Source organism: Musa acuminata, chromosome BXJ3-4 (assembly GCF_036884655.1).
Source record: "Musa acuminata AAA Group cultivar baxijiao chromosome BXJ3-4, Cavendish_Baxijiao_AAA, whole genome shotgun sequence".
Classification (NCBI taxonomy): domain Eukaryota; kingdom Viridiplantae; phylum Streptophyta; class Magnoliopsida; order Zingiberales; family Musaceae; genus Musa; species Musa acuminata.
The window spans coordinates 33910208-33926821 of record NC_088352.1 but is presented as its reverse complement, the minus strand read 5'-3'; the positions used below and the strand labels follow the sequence as shown (position 1 = coordinate 33926821).

The window sequence follows — 16614 nt, the reverse complement described above, 5'->3', positions numbered from 1 at the left end:
TAGAGATTCTCAAAAAGTTCAAAATTAGCAAGAAGCGATGGCAGTGGTTAGAAGGTTGACAATATATTTTACAAATAGATTTTTAGAGTATTATGTACTTGATTGTAACCATTTATTGAGCCAACTTGATCAGCAGGTACATGGAGAATAAAAAAGAATTTGATCTCCAAGCAAGAATCCTAATAGTGAAAAAGTACATATAGTTATAATTTCTTTTTAGGATTATGAGCAATCATATTCATCCTAAGATATTTAGTTTAGAAATATACTAGAAGAATTGAGATCAATTTTTTTTTATGACAAGTTTCTAACTTTAAAATCATCTAAAAATGTAGTCATCAAGAGAGGAATGAAATTATCGTACTATAAATTTTGAAAAAAAATGTTATAGATATCTTTACAAGGTATGAAATTTAAGAGGAACGTTAGAGATAAAAGTTAAATTTGATTAGAATTAAATTAAAATTTAGAAATTTAATTGATTTAGAAGTTTATGTTTAATTAGGAGTATGAGATCGATGATGGTTTCGTCTCTGTTGGGCTGACAGTCCATAGTGGGATTTAACAATTTACAGCCTACAATCTATTTCTTTTTCAAGTAAAATCCTAGATCTAATTATGGGAGAAAAATTAGTAGTAGCTACTTGCGATAGGAAAAACTAGAGAAGAAAAAGGAAAGAAGACAAAACAAAGAGACTATTTTCTCATAATGGATCATATGATCTTACGCTCACATAGAAAGAGAGAGAGAGAGAGAGAGTTGGCGCACCTCCTCTTTGTGTTCGATAAAGGTTCCTATTTTCCTTCTCTATCTTCTTATCTTATCGACGGGATTGCAATCTATCATCTTTTTCGTCCTCCATTACATTTTGTGATGAAGGGTCTCGATGGTACTTTTCCGACTGCGCTTCTTCCACTGTCCCGCTGCGGTTCGAAACTGGACTTTTGTTGGATCATCGAACAGTGTGTTTCTCATTCTTGCCGACTTGGGATCCGTAAGTTGGATTTCGTTTCGCGAGAATGTGACAAATTTTGGGGAGTGGGAGATTGTTAAACAGATCGAGTAAAGGTCTCCTTCTCGTTTTGCTTGCTTACATCTTTGCATCTTCAACGGAAGGCGTGAGCTTTGCCTAGGTTGGGTAGTGTTATTAAACGCTTCTTGTGTTCTCCTGATGATGATTTCTGAAAGGCTTTGCGCATGAGGGATGAGACAAAAGTGCTGCGTCACGATGGGGGGGATGGTTCTATAGATGCGTGCAACTTCTAACAAATCCCTTGTTTCGGTGAAGCACCAAGCGACAGGTAGGAACGCTTTTCTTTTTACTTTTTCTTGTCTGAAAACAAGATTTTGCGGGTAAGATAAAAGTCGTTTTGGTAAAGGGAAAAGAATGTAGGAGGATTTCGACTTCAAGAAATTGTGCATCTGAGGTGTTTGTTGAATTGTTCCAACTTGGTCTGGACCCGAACCCCTTTATTTTATTTTCGGATGTATTTGGTTCTTGTATCACTATTTGAGATATTTTTAGCATTTTGTTTCATAAATTACTTTTACAAGCCCTAGTTCACAGTTGGGTTTTTCTCTAGAAAAGACTCATATTTTGGATATTTTCTAAAAGGTATCCCTCGTTTGTTTTTTTTCCTAGACAATACTCCTAATTTAAAAAACCCAAAATACCCCTCAAAGGTTTTCCCGTCAATTTTTTCGTTCATTTGTTTAATCCTTTTTCAATTGTTATAGTATTTTTATTTGGCCCGTTTATAGTGTTTTTCAATAACGTTTATAGTATTTTATTAATGTACTGAAAACACTATAAATGTTATTGAAAAATACTATACGTGACATAATATCGTGCCTCTTTGGTTTTCATTGCTCATAGATCATTATAATAACATATTTTAGCCTTCAAGTTAGTTTGATTAAGGTTAGGAGTTTATTTAGATCATTTATAGTGTTTTTAAGTAGGCTTTACAGTATTTTTGTTATGGTGGTCAAAAACATTGTAACAAACCAAAACATTGTAATTTATGGAAAATTTTTTGAGAGAAGTGTTGGACGTTTTTTTTTTTCAATTTAGGGATACTATTTGAGAAAAAAACAAAATGAGGCTACCAATTGAAAATACCCAAAATATGGGTATTTTCTAGGAAAATCGCCCTTCACAATTTGTGTAATCCATCTTCCATATGCCCATTCAGTAGAAGTACCCTTTTTCTATTCTTCTTTATTATTTTACTATTTCACAACTGCATTAACAGGTATAGTGAAGACACATCATTGGAGAGGCAGAGCTACATAAATTTCCATGTGTTGTTTATTCTTGCAGCGGCCTCTTGTTATTCTGTTTTCTTTTCCTTTTTATGGGTGGTTTTTGGTTGGTACACTGCCAATGTCATGATCAGCTGGTTAAGTACGAAAAATCCATGATGTCACTGACTAGGAGATATGGTAGTTGTTGATTCTTACAGTATCTTTATATAGCAGAATATAATTGCTCATTGAAAATGGATGGACAAAGTTATGTTCTTTTTTCTTTCAATTGCTAGAATTATTTACACACAGGCCACTATATGGTACAGGTTGTCAAGTTAAACATTGATTTGTCTTCAGGAAACTGAAAATGGATAAAATTTTGAACTTTTCCATCATTTTAAAGGACTTTGGCTTTAGTAAGTTGTGTAACTAAAGTTTTCACTAGCATGTTGTTTCTTAACCTGAGTTAGTATACATTGTTATCAAAGTTTGAGAATAAAATTTCATAGAGGTGGGTCTTAAAAAGAACCCAAGTCAATCTCTAGTGCTGCTAAGTTTTGGTCTGGTCTTTTTGCATGCAACAGATGGCATTTGTTTACTTATGCTTAACATTTCAGCTTAAGATAGGTAATATCACTTGGTATGTTTCAGTTAAATAAGAGGAAACCACTGCTGTTGTCTGTGCTGATTATTTATCGAGTCACTGTCTTTGCCTTCTGACTCTTTTTATTCGGATTTTTTTCCTTTCGCCCTTTTCTTTTTGTACTTGTTCAATTTTGTTGACAAGTATTAGTGATATCTTAAACTATTTCCTTTTTTCCTTTTGCTTTTTTCCAATCTTGAAATATCTTACATGCTTCCGACCTGTTCATTTAGTCACACCTTGTTCTGAACTTGTAAATCGATAAGTTATTTTAAAACTTGTTTTATAAGTTCATATATATATAAAAGTAATATTTTATTTATTTAATTTAGTATCATCATATGTCAGTTTTATGTAAGTTGTATAGAGATTAATTTAGTAAAACTGCAAATTGGTTTTGTTTAAGACCCTTCTCAGTTAGATATACCCATTAAAGTTAACTTGGAATTTATCGAAGTGAGGAAAAAGATGATGAGATGAATAAAATTAATAATATGCATGCATTGAACATCCATATCCAATCTTCTGGGTACTATTGACACTCACCTGTGGTATAGCATAAATTGGTCCTGTCCTCCAATTGTAGGCTTTACCACCTAAACCATAATTTGCAATATTTGCTCGATGTTAAAAATTTCAATGATCTTGCAAAAATTACATTTGACATGTGCAGTAAAAAGGAAAATTTGACATGTGCAGTAAAAAGGAAACTAATGTACCATTAAAGACACTATATCTCAAGACACCTATAGTAAACAGAAAATTGATTGTACCATTAAAGTTCTAGATGCAAATGACTTAATTATAGGTGATATATGCATTGTATCTGTAAAGTCCATTAGGGAAACTAATGTTTCTGGTACAGTCAGGCTTAAATGTTCACCATTGAGGCATTGATTGAAAAGAATTAGGAGGTTATATATGTAATTAATTACTTGAAAGAGTACATCCACAAAGGGAAAAATTCTTGATTCTTTGAGTTAAAGCAATACGTGACATATTCTTTGAGTTAAATCTGTATGTGATATGTGTTTGATTTAATGTCTTTTTAGGACACTTTAATACAGTCTGCAAGCCCAAAGTGCCTTGGTGGACTCAGCTGCTTCATTTGCTGCGGCAAAGTACAGAGGACCCTGTCGATGTTGCAAAGCATGTCATGCGAGAAGCTAGTCTAAGAGGGCTATATAAAGGCTTGGTTCGGATCTTGGAACGCGAAGTTCCTGGTAATATTGCTGCCTTGTTCGGAGTATAAGAAGCCCTCAAGCGGTATTTTGCAGGCGGTTGAGACACTTCAGGATTCCTCTGATCATTGCTGGAGGCCTAGCTGGAGCATCCTTCTATCTATCTACCCAACGTTGTAAAGAAGCATGATTCAGATTGATGATTATAAGAATCCAAAGTACTTCAGATTCTGACTTCAGAGGGAATCAAGGACTTTTACAGAGGTTTTGGACCAGCAATGGCTCGCAGTGTCCCAGTTAATGCAGCCTCTTTCTTGGCATAAGATCTAGCCTTGGCTGACGTTGTCAATTCTCAGATTCTTCATCTTTTATTCTTGAACAAAGGAGGATCAGTTCTCAGAAAAAAATTAGTAGAATAATTTTCCATTCTTTAAACCAATGCTTTATTTTTGCTAGTTTCGATTCTTGTGCTATTATTGGCAGCTGAATTATCTTCTGAAATGTGGTTTCTGCCAACTATATTTGCGTATTGGTTCAAGTTAAATTATATACTAGATATAAATATTATGTTCCTTTTTTACCATCGCGGGGTGGTGGCGCAGTTGGCTAGCGCGTAGGTCTCATAGCTTCTGAGAAATCCTGAGGTCGAGAGTTCGAGCCTCTCTCACCCCATTTGGTTTTTTTTTCCTTTACGTTTTTCTTTTATTTATGTTTTATGTGCCCAGTTAACATCGAGGGGTGGTGGCGCAGTTGGTTAGCGCGTAGGTCTCATAGCTTCTGAGAAATCCTGAGGTCGAGAGTTCGAGCCTCTCTCACCCCATTATTTTTCATTTGGTATTTTTTCCTTTACTCTTTTCTTTCACTCTTCTGTCAATGTTTTCTTTTATAATGTAAGATAATACCTTCCTACTTTTTTTATGTTTCTTTTTTCTTCAGCAAAATTTATCTATATATTATTCTGCTCCCCATTGTTTTTTATTTGGTATTTATTTTCTTCACTCTTCTGTTTATGTTTTCTTTTATAAAATAAGATAATACCTTTCTACTTTTTTTTGTTTCTATTTTCTTCAGCAAAGTTTGTCTAAACATTAAGCCGCTAGGAAAAACGTTTTTTTTCCTTTTTTATTTCTTTAGTGAATAATAGACTCCAAAACAGCCATCAAAATTGACTCATTCAACACCTTACTCTTCTCATGAACTACGAATTAGTCGTCCTGTGGTGGATGCAACACCTATTTCTTTCTCTTGCCCATCCCCTCAAGCATCCACATCTTTTGGCATGCCGACGACACCATTCAAGAATGGGTGTATTGTGTACCATGTTCTTCCAGTAGCACATGACAAGTCTTTTGTGCTTGCTTCGTTTTGTCCTTCTGGGTTGCCCCCTCTTTCCATGCACTCGAGATGAGCACTTGTGTTCTAAATGGGAATTCCTTTTGCTTTCATCACTCCCCTCTTTTCTTTATGGCCAAGTTGCCAACTTGATTCAAGTCCTTCTCACAAGACAATGCCATCAACGAATGCAGCTGCCTTTGCCTTTAAAAATGTGATCACCCAGGGCCACTATCTTCCCTGAAGAGATGACATATATTAGTGGGGATAATTCAAGGACTCGGAACTCCAAATCATCGTCCAGTATCAGTGGATAATCTAGGACAGCTGAAAGATACTGAAACCAGGATTAGGTCATCATGAAAGAATACAAAATTAATGCCATCACTGTGACATCCATGTAGTTATTTTTATGCCCTCCCTCTTCAAATTCATTGGTTTCCTCTTCTACAACATTCTGTGAAGATGAGTTATTCCTCCTGATACAGTGGGTGATATGATATTCTAAGCTTTTCTGCTGCTACTTTTGTTTGCTGCAAAGATTATCTTCATTTGTCTATAGTGCATGCCACTGACCTAAAAACTACGGTCTTTGAGAAGGCACCGTCATATCCCATGCAATTCTCCATCTCGATCATTATAATATGGAAGATATGCCCCTCTCTTAATCAGCATGTAGAGAAAAAGAAAGGCTCCATACATAGGCCTAATGATTCAGAATTCTACATTTCCAGCACTTTCTTGCCATTCGATAGGTTTTATGCATGGTTATCCTTGGTTCAGATAACAAGATAGCTTCATACTTTTAGATTGGATCGGTATTCCTTGGGCTTTAGAATCCTAATCATGACACTGCATGGTCTAGGAAGTCTTCTACCTATACATATTTAAATCTTTATGAGTTTTGGTCCTTTTCAGCCTTGATTTCTTAGAAGAGTCTCAGGCAAAGCCACAACGTTACGCATTAGCTATTCCAAGGGATTAGCTACCACTTAAACAGGTTTGTGTATCATGCTTTGCTCATAAAACCCTACAAGCTTGCTGTTTGGATAGTAGAATAGATATGTGCACAAGGAAAGTTATTACTTTAGGTTTTTGTCTCTTAGATTTTTCATCTTTACTTGATACAAATAACATGTTTTCCCTTTGTTTATTAAGTGCATGAGAAAACCTTGATGGCAAATGAATTGATCAACACAGGAACTACAGAGAACTCCTTATAATCTAAACAATCTTGAATAGAAAAAAAAAAAAAATTAAGCATCTATCTAATTAAAATCTACGTGAGATCACAAATCTATCTCTCTTTCTACAACAAAGAAATTATTGCTTCTTTATATCAGTAGTGGTGTGTGTTGTGGAGAACAAAGTATATCTGCAAGCAAGTATTGTCGTACTGTATCATCCTCTCTATCCTGCTATACTCGTTGCTACTTCTTGGAGCACACATCAACAGCCAAAGAGATGCCATCATATAATAATAAGATGATAGGCCACATGAGATGCATCAGCACCATATCTTTAGTCTTTTCTCAGGCGCGCACACACACACACAGCTGTGGTGGTTTATTGTAGAACAAGCGTTTCCTTGGAAGCTTTTCTGAGATCCAATCTCTGTCACCACCACAAACAAGCAAAGGGAAAGAGAACGAAAGAAGAAGAGAATGACTGGAACATCGCCTGTGGCCGCAAAAGAAGGGCGACTGAGACCGACCGCGGAGGGTCTTCTGCGATATTGGAAGAATAGAAGCGTGCTTTTGGTAATTTAACCATTTGAAACACGTCATTATTACGTCACATCGCCATCCCCGAAGGCAAACTCTCCACCTCTCTCCTCGGGTCGTGAGCGGCGGGGTCAGTTCTCTGAGCTCCCCCTACACCGCTGCCGCCGCCGGCAAGGGCTGCGCCTCTGCCACGGACGCGAGCTTCTGGAGGTTGAGGCGGACGACGGTGTCGGCGAAGAGCCTGGTGTCGTCCTCCGTGTTGCCCTCCGGCACGTCCACCACATAAGATTCCAGCACCACCGCCCACGTCCCGCCGCTCCCTCGGAGCTCGTCGACGGTGGTGACGGACCGGTAGTTCCGGAGCCGGTGCTCGCCACCGACGATGGTGAAGCCGGTCATCCGCAGGGCCTCGTCGAGGACGTCCAGCCGTTCGGTGCTGGTGCTCGCCGGAAGGCCGGAGATGATACTCACCTCGCGGAGGCACCCCGGCCGGATCTCCCCGCCGCCATTCACGGCGCAGCTCCGGATGAAGTGCTTGTAGACCTGTGGGCGGTCGAACCGCCGGACCACCGACCAGACGATGGCGGCAGGGGCTCGGATCCGCTGTGCGAGGAGGGAGGAGCACTGTCCCGGCCCAACCCGGTACCGGTGGTGCGACTCCACCCTGTGTCGCAGATCCGCGTACTCCTCCGCCGTCAGACCCGCGGGAAACCCCTGCTCCTCCTCTATCGCCATCGGAGATCGGGATGAGGATGGGCTCTTCTTGCTGTCCTCCTCCATGGGTGGTTGCTCGACCCTTCCTCTCCAGGTCAAGTGGTGGCAGATATAACTCAAATATATAAATCCATGTATTATTATTATTATTATGTATACATATATATAATATATAATAATACATGGAATTGTCACAAATGAGTATAAGTATATAATAATAAAGTACGTGGGAAATAATGAGGAGAGTAGTGGGTGGCTTTTATTATATTATTTATTACTTTAATCTCATTAAATGTTGTGATCAGGAGAAGGTGCGTGTTATGGGGTCGGATCACTTATGATTCAAACACAAACCCTGATCCATTACACTGGTGCAGATCAATTGGTGGATTCAAAAAAATTGTATGTACCAACCTTATGCCACTACTCGCATACTAATGCATATTGTTCATCCAAATTCGATGTAGATGTCCTTCATGAATTCTTTGACAAATCATTTCTAATTGGAATTGCCATTTGGTGTCGTGGATTGTTGAGTGAATTGATTATGGATTTAAAGTAAAGGTGTTTGATGGTTGATCCCAACAAATCAATTAATTTTTATTGGAGCTGATGAATGAGATCTAAGATGAACGATGCCATGATTCGATTATGAATAATTTTATTCTATCTCAGTTTGCTTGACTAATCCATAATGTGTTTATTTCGTACATACGAGATCACGGGATACAAGTCAACTTTAGTTAGGTCAACGAAGCATCCTTATAAGTCCTACCTAGTTAGTCTATGATTTTCTATATTTATCTTTTTAAATATTATATATATATATATATATATATATTCAATCATTTTGAGCAACTTTATGTTTTTTATAATTCGAAGTAGCTAATGAAAACCACAGTTTAATTTGAAAGATGTTGCCTCTAAATATTTGAAGGGACATATTTAATTATTTACTATAATAAAATAATGAGATAAATAGGATTTGGGTATCTGAAAAGCCTCTAAGAATTAATACGCGCAATTGCGCGACTAACGTCTTTCTTCTGTCCCTTCGATTGCAATGGCGATAGTGGTGATCGAGATCTCTTCTACCGATGAAGACGAAGAAGAGTGCAAGAAGGCAGAGATGCAGGCAAAGAAGATGGCCACGACGGTGGGTAGGAGGAAAAGGAGGGAATATGTGAAGGTGGGGAAAGTGGAGGCACCGGTGGATGACGAGGACGAGGATGACGACGACTGCTTCATCCTTCCCTACAACCCTTTCTTGGACGACCAACTGGACCTCAAACGTAGGCTCTACCTCGATGATCCCCCACTGTCCGACGACGTCACCGTGGTCGCAGAACGAGGCCAAGTGCTAGTCTATTGCCTCTCTCTCTCTCTCTCTCTCTCTCTCTCTCTGCTCCTTCTTTTCCCTTTGTTTTTGGTCCAAGGAACCGAATCAACATAGAAGCCCTAGAAAAATCTCGAAATATTGGTGTTTGTCGCAGCAAATTTGATTTTCGCGATGGAAAGCGCTGGAGAAGACTTTTATAGGGGCAGATACCTTGCCGAGCTCTCACTCGGATGGTCAATTTGGTCCGCCAAATCTGGATATTGGGGTAAACTTTGTGACGAATTAATAATTAATTCCGTCGGTAGGATGAAGTCGAGCAAGTTGCGAATCATGGACCCATCAAGAGGATAATTTTATGCCCTTGAAAGAAAGTTTTCATGCTCTCTGTTGCATCATGTACAATCAGTAATAACGATATCGAGTGTCATCTGTTTTCCTTTTTACATCAAACTGCAGAAATGCATCTAATTGTCTTATTCTATTGCATGTGCATGAAAATCTTTTTGCTGGCATAAGAAGACTTGCTTTTTCAATGAGATAAGAATAAATAAAATTTCAAATTATAAATTTGAAGTTGACAATGCAGGTTGCTTGTAGAGATTATCCCCACTCAAGACACTTGTGTACAAAATACCCCTTTAGCAAGACACCTCATCCCATCCACTGCCAAAAGGTCATTTTCTCTTTTCCTCAATCCTTATAATATTAGTTGGTTTGTATTACTTACTATGTGAAAGTATTGTTTGCATTCTTTGTCCTCAGAAGAAAGAACTGTTGTTGTTATAATTGCATCTTGCTCACAAATTAGTTCATTCCTTCAAGCCTCACGGAGTTGTTTAAAAAATAATTTCACAAATTGCAACAATAAGATTTACGAATTTATTCTATGAATCCATAGAATAAATTGTACAATCTTTTTCTAGTTGTTTTTGCCTTAAAATATATGGAATAAATCTTGAAATGCCAGATATGTTAAAGTTATTAATCAAGTTAGGTTTATGTCCAGTCCAAATTTAGTTAGGACGAGTTTGAATTTAACAAATAATTAGCTTGGTTTCACAGAGACTGTTCATGTCAGTAAATTCAAGAAGCCCCATTGATGATATGGTTACCCAGAGGCTAAGTTTTTTTTTTCTTCCCTTTTTTCTCATTGGTAGCCTAAGAATTTCATTTTTGTTGATCATTCATAAACTTCATTTTATAAAAAGGTGAGAAGCAAAAAGGGGCAATACACACCACAGGATTCTTCTTGTATTGCTTATCCATAATAATCCACATACTTATAATTGATCTTCATATATGTTAGAATAATAATAAGAATTTCTTTAGCAGCTATATTTTGAATGCCTTGCTACTGTAAGCAGCAAGCAATCTAATTTTATCCTTGTGGAATTTGATAATCACCTTCCAAAGTGAATAACAATGATTTGATATAAGTTTATGCTACGTACAGAGTTTCATGGATCTGGTATACTAAATACATACAGTAATTAAGTTGCATTTTCTAGAAGGAGCATGTAGCTAGGTGGCACTGCTATGCTACATGGGTAGCCAAGGTCTCGAGATGTGAGAAACCTGTCTGCATGTGGAGCAAGGGTTGCCTATATTTGACCATTTCTGGACATTGGATCAGTAGAAGCCTTGTCCCACTAGACTACTAGGTTACCCCTTGCATGTGTATAGTTGATAAGCTTGTTGACAACCATTCTCATTAGACGAGGTTTGTATCTTCTCATAGCACACTCCTGAAACAGAGTAATTTTTGCTAATTTATATTTCTCGTCTATATCTTCTCATAGCACACTCCCGAACCTGAGTAATTTTGCTCACTTAGATTTTACATGGTCTTGTTATAACAATTTCAATATAAAACTAAATAGAAATTGATCGAACTATTAATTTCTTACTGGAATATGCCAAAATTTACAACAATTCTGTAATCTTGACTGACTTTAAAATTATTCTGCTGCAGTATTTGGTGGGAATAACACTTTAAAATTGCAAGAAGTTTGTCAGTCCCATCTAGTTGATCTGTGCTGTTTAATGTATGTTGTAGTATAGGTCCACCTATTTATTAATTGATCTTCTAGATTAAGTGGCAAGCAGCAGTCTTGCCTGAAATTCAATTGTGAGGAGAAGCAAAAGTGGAGGAAAGAGCAAGAGAGCAGAGAGTAAAGCTAGCTATTAGTAAACCTAAAAGAATCGGTTCTATGGAGCCTTCTCAATGTTAAGTTTGGTTCATATATGAATTATTTCATTGAAAAGAAAATCATTGATGATGACGCATAAATCAATGTAAAGGTTTTTTTCCTAATGTGGGTCAAAGATGGAAACAGTTTGCTCCAAATGATTCTAGTTTATATTTTCTAAATTCATAACTCTGTGACAATCATGAATCATTTTCTTTGTAAGGTTTTCTTCATGCAAACTTGAAGATGGGATTTTACATGTCAAAGTTTCTTTTAAAGTTTTCCATGGAATATGGGCTAAGAAAACAATTAAATAGGCACTTCCTTTCATTTCAGAAACTTGCTAGGAAACAATGGCATCATGCTTGTAGCAGAGCAGAAAAGGAAAAAAAAGTATTTAGTGGACATTGAGAAACTTGGCAGAAATATCAGTAAATTTTATTAGCTACTCTAAGGTATATGTTGTATTGATAATCTTAGAAAATATTGAGGGAAAATTGGTGTGCAGTATTTTGTGTTACCTCCACAATATTGGTGATGGGGTGGAAGCAGGATGACTAGAAGGTATACGAAACAAGATTAGTGCTTCTGTTTTAGACACATGAAATATGTTTTTAGATGATCTCTTATTTCAAAAGTTTATTAAATTTCAAGACCAGCAGTCCTTTCAATCACTACTATCTTTCTCATCCTATTCCTGCTAATATGAGATTTAATATAAGTCCCATCTGAATGATAAAGATCAGCTGATATGGGAAACATCGTAACTTTAGGTATCCTGAATTTACTAGTTTCATCAGTTATAGTTATAGAACCATGGACCAAAATTTCACCTACTTTTGACCTCTGGTATCTGAATCTATGGATCCTTTCATTTTTTTTCCCTTGTTAACCTAGATAATTCAGACAAAATTTGAGATGTGGGTTAGCACCCTAACAAAGGAAAAGAAGGGAGATACCAAACAAAAGTGCAAGTTCTTGTCATGCAGCTACAACCAAGTATCTCTCAATTTGTATCTGTTATGCATTGGAAAGAAGCAGACACACTGAATGTAGCAAAACCATGTGCCAATGATCTTTGTTTACCATCTACTATTAGTGTCTGTCTATTAGTTCTATTAAATATTTATAAGAAAATTTTCCGCATAATTTGTATTAATTATTATTTCAAATATTATTGTTAAACTCGCTTTAGACTTGATGAATTGTGGACGCATCACCATTTCAGGCCTTATTTTGTTATTTATGATTTCGCCCATAAATGTTATTATAATTATATGGTTGTTTCCTAATAGACTAGGCAACTTCGCTAATTGTTTGCAGTGTTATTGCTATGTATGCGATGAACCTGCTCCCTGTAGGGTTTGGGATAAGCATTGCCATGCATATGACAAGAGTTGTTATTGGAAGACTGCAAGGGAAGAACAGCGATCAACTCAGGATTCCTGAGTTTGTGGAATTATGTAGGTACTGCTTACTACACCGAACCACAATGCATGTGAATGAGATTGATGCTGGAACCACCCAAGATGGAAGTGCTCATGTTTGAGGCATTGTTTTGGCTCTTTAACCCTGCTTAGCACATGATTGTGTCTCTTGGCATATATTTGTCTAGGGTTTCTTTTAATGTGGATGAAGAAATCTTTGAGGGAAGTATGTGACTTATGAGCTTCTTCTTTTTGTAAAAGAAAAAAAGGAAAAGAAAGGTGCACTTGATCTCATATATATATATATATATATATATATATATATATATATATATATATATATTCGGCTATTTTAGAAAGATTGTCACACCCCAAGTACATTTCTCACATAAAATTATTTAGAATGTGATAACAAACAAGCATCATGATACAACGTATATAGAATAAGCTATTTTAGTTATACACATACAAAAATAAAATAAAAGTATTTTATAACTTATAAATGCAGCAAGCCTTCTTTTCATCTTGGTATTATATAGGAGCTTAAGGCTCTAAAGATTGAAAAACAATGTTGTTGATGAACAAATGTGTTGGATGAGTCAGTACGACCTGATCCATGGGTCGATATCGAGAGTCTGCGGTCGGCTTCGTTGGTTATCGAAGTTGATCATGCTCTCAGGACGGGGTGTTGGCCGTCGGGTGTTGGTTGGCGTCTCTTGGTCGGGATAATGATTGTGGCTCCGAGGTGACTGTTTTCCTGCACAGAAAGCCCTTGTGGGTTGGTTATCGACTTTGGCTCCTCTGACGATCAAGTCAGTGCTTAGTAGGGGTTTTTGTTTTTTGTCTCTCCCTGGCCAGATGTCAGCCAAGGGTTTTTATACTATTGTACGCGGGTTGGTCGTACGTGGGTTTACGTGTCGATCGATCCTTGAGGGGCGAGATAGTACCTTTGTGCAGTCACCATCCCAGGACACGCGGAGCGATGCCATGCGGTGTCGTCTCGAGTTCTCCGGGGTGGGACGTACCAAAGAGTGCTTTTGTATGGATTCTAACTTGGCGCGTGGAAGTACTTGTGCTGACTTGGAAAGGGAAGGGTATGCGTCGATAGTGACGTGGCTGATGATACGGTGATGACGTGGTTAGGACCCAAAATATATCTTATCAAATGTGATTCGGCAACATTGCTCAATATGCATAAAATAAAATGATAAAATATAATGACGTATTAAATAAACAGTAAATTGAAAGGATAAATCAATTGATCAAGATTAAATTCAAACAAGCTCGGGGTTGTCCTACAGAGTCAATTTAATATCTTCTACTCATGCAGGGGTTCTCTTTGAGAGTCAATTTAATATATTCTACTCATGCAGGGGTTCTCTTCGAGAGTGAATTTAATATCTTCTTAATCCGTTTGTCGACTTTAATTGCCATTTTATACTGCAATAATAATATATCAATAATATTCTCCTTACAGCACTGTTAGGAGAATAATATAGCAATGATAACAATAAGCAACAATCATAGATATCATAACATGTATTAAGTCCCAATATATCACTGATTGAACTCTCAAAATGGATAACTCCCTAATAACAATGGAAATAGTTCACATATCATACTCCCATTAGACATATCTTTTCCATCCCGAGTCTAAGAAACATTAGACATGATGGTTTGCTAAATCTCCAAAGAGAATTAATGTTCTCAATAAATATCAATAGTTGTTAAGTCAAATTTTGGTTGTTTATGATGGAAATCAATTTGGATCCAACATAGATCTTTTCTCGACCCAACATCCGATGAGCAATTGTTCGTTCGACGTTCTAAAATTTTTGTTTTCTCTTTCCTCTCTTTTTTCTCTTGCACTCAATGTTCTCACTGAATTGCTTATAAAACTTTCTTTTTTGCTAGACGTCGAGATTTGTTCGTTGCTTGTTTTCAAACTAATCAACTTGCTATTTTATAAGTCCTTTTGGACCTGTATGAGGTTGCAACTACGTTGACCATTTGCGGATGCATATATCGTAAGGACGCCTCATGACTTAGGTAATTCCAGTTAAGTTTGAGAAGTTGATGCAAAGATACTTCATGACTTAGGCAACTCTAGCTAAGTTCATAACAATTGTCGCAAGAGTACCTAACGACTTAAGCAATTCTAACTAAATCTATAATAATATATCAAGTGGAATCATCTTGCATATTATCTCATCAATGAATTCCTTTGTGATGACAAAATGTATCTTGTATTACTAGTCGATCTTTATCTCTATATTATCACGAAGCCATCTAAGAGAATATGAGCATGGATGTCATGTCATATCTAAGCTGAGCCTCTTGACCAAGTTCATTGAGATGAAATTCTTTTGGCACCCGGTGTCGAAGATCATGCCAATGACATCTTGTTTCGTTTGAATGTTTATATCGAAGGACTCTTCTCGAAGCTTTAGACTAAGCGTTGGACTCAAATTTATGACCTTCAATCTAGCCATTAGTGATAGACTTAGATCCGTATAAGGAACTAATGAAAATTCCATAGAGTTGTTATCCATGGTCACAGCTATGGTTTACAGACTTTGATTAGTGGCTCCCCTTGACCTTCTCTATAGGCTTCTTGCTACGGATATTATTCTTTCTCTTGATCATCATCATCATGTCAGGAGAGATAGGAGGAGAAGAGACGGAAATAGAAAAGGAGGAGAAGAGGGATTCAACGAGGACTTAGGACTCTATGATGGTGAGAAGGAAAAGAGGCAAGAAGTAAAAATAGAGGATAGGAGAGAGAAGGAGAGGTGACGGAAAGAGATGTAGGAGAGGGGAGGAGCGTAGAAGAGATGGATGGGAGGAGAAGAAAACTCAGATGATGGGAAAAGAGGGTTAGAGAGGAGATGGGAAACAGTACCTACGCGTCGCTCTTGTGAGTTGCAGATCAAGAGAAGCGACAACTACTCATCGCTGTTACGGGCTGCAGGAGAGAAGTGCAGCAACTCCTCATCGCTGTTACGGGCTGCAGGAGAGAAGTGCAGCAACTCCTCATCGCTCTACGTTAGCTACAAGAGAGAAGCACCAACGCTGAACGAATGATCAATCATAGATGATGTTTGCAGCGCTCCTCGTTGCTCTGACAAATACAAAAGTCAAGCGATGTCGCTTTTGTGGGGTGCGACAGAGAAGCGGCGACATTCATAGCACCCTCCTCTCATCGCGAGGTTAGGCCTCGAGATTGTCTCCTCGTCGCTCTGAGTCACGTTGATTCGTCTTCTATGTGAGTTTTCGTAAACCGAATTAATTCGACAAAGTGACATGCGAGTCGGGTCGATTCTGCTCTTTTTACATTAATATTGGATCTGACCCAACTCGCCAAGCATGATCTAAGATCATACGATCGAGATTTCGAGTTGAACAATATTGGTTCGGTTCCACGCATGTCAAGTTCTTAGCAGCCATCTCGAAAGTTTGAAGCCAACCACTTTTAATCATGATTAATATTCATTTTTATATAATATAAAATACTTTTTTATAGCTCAAGAGTTCTAAATTAGAATTATAGCTAATAATTTACTTGTAGTTATTATAAACAAAGGAGTTTATTATGATAACATATATATATATATATATATATATATATATATATATATATATATATATATATATATATATATATATATATATATATATATATATATATGTGGGTTTTTCTTTAGTTTTGGAAAGATGTTTATGCATATGCTAAAATTAAATTAATAGGAAATTTATAGACACATGGGTTGGGGAATTTAAAGACGAGGTCGAAAGAACAAAATAAACGAGGACT

General features: G+C 37.2%; 2 protein-coding genes and 2 non-coding genes across 4 annotated transcripts; 3 read left to right on the top strand and 1 right to left on the bottom strand.

The window, feature by feature from the left end:
* The first annotated feature begins 4662 nt into the window (after positions 1–4662).
* Positions 4663–4747, top strand: TRNAM-CAU (transfer RNA methionine (anticodon CAU)). The gene is given in 2 exon segments: positions 4663–4700; positions 4712–4747. It is a non-coding gene; the product is annotated as a tRNA-Met (tRNA).
* A 63-nt stretch (positions 4748–4810) lies between these two features.
* On the top strand, positions 4811–4895 carry TRNAM-CAU (transfer RNA methionine (anticodon CAU)). The gene is given in 2 exon segments: positions 4811–4848; positions 4860–4895. It is a non-coding gene; the product is annotated as a tRNA-Met (tRNA).
* Positions 4896–7049: 2154 nt separating this feature from the next.
* On the bottom strand, positions 7050–7956 carry LOC135634619 (abscisic acid receptor PYL10-like). Its single transcript, XM_065145052.1, has one exon. The coding sequence runs from the start codon at positions 7909–7911 to the stop codon at positions 7282–7284; it is 630 nt and encodes a 209-aa protein (XP_065001124.1). The 5' UTR covers positions 7912–7956; the 3' UTR covers positions 7050–7281.
* Positions 7957–8880: 924 nt separating this feature from the next.
* On the top strand, positions 8881–13031 carry LOC135635762 (RPM1 interacting protein 13-like). The gene is made up of 3 exons (XM_065147063.1): positions 8881–9202; positions 9771–9857; positions 12697–13031. Exons 1-3 carry the CDS (start codon positions 8909–8911, stop codon positions 12820–12822), a joined length of 507 nt encoding a protein of 168 aa, XP_065003135.1. The 5' UTR covers positions 8881–8908; the 3' UTR covers positions 12823–13031.
* Positions 13032–16614: the final 3583 nt, after the last annotated feature.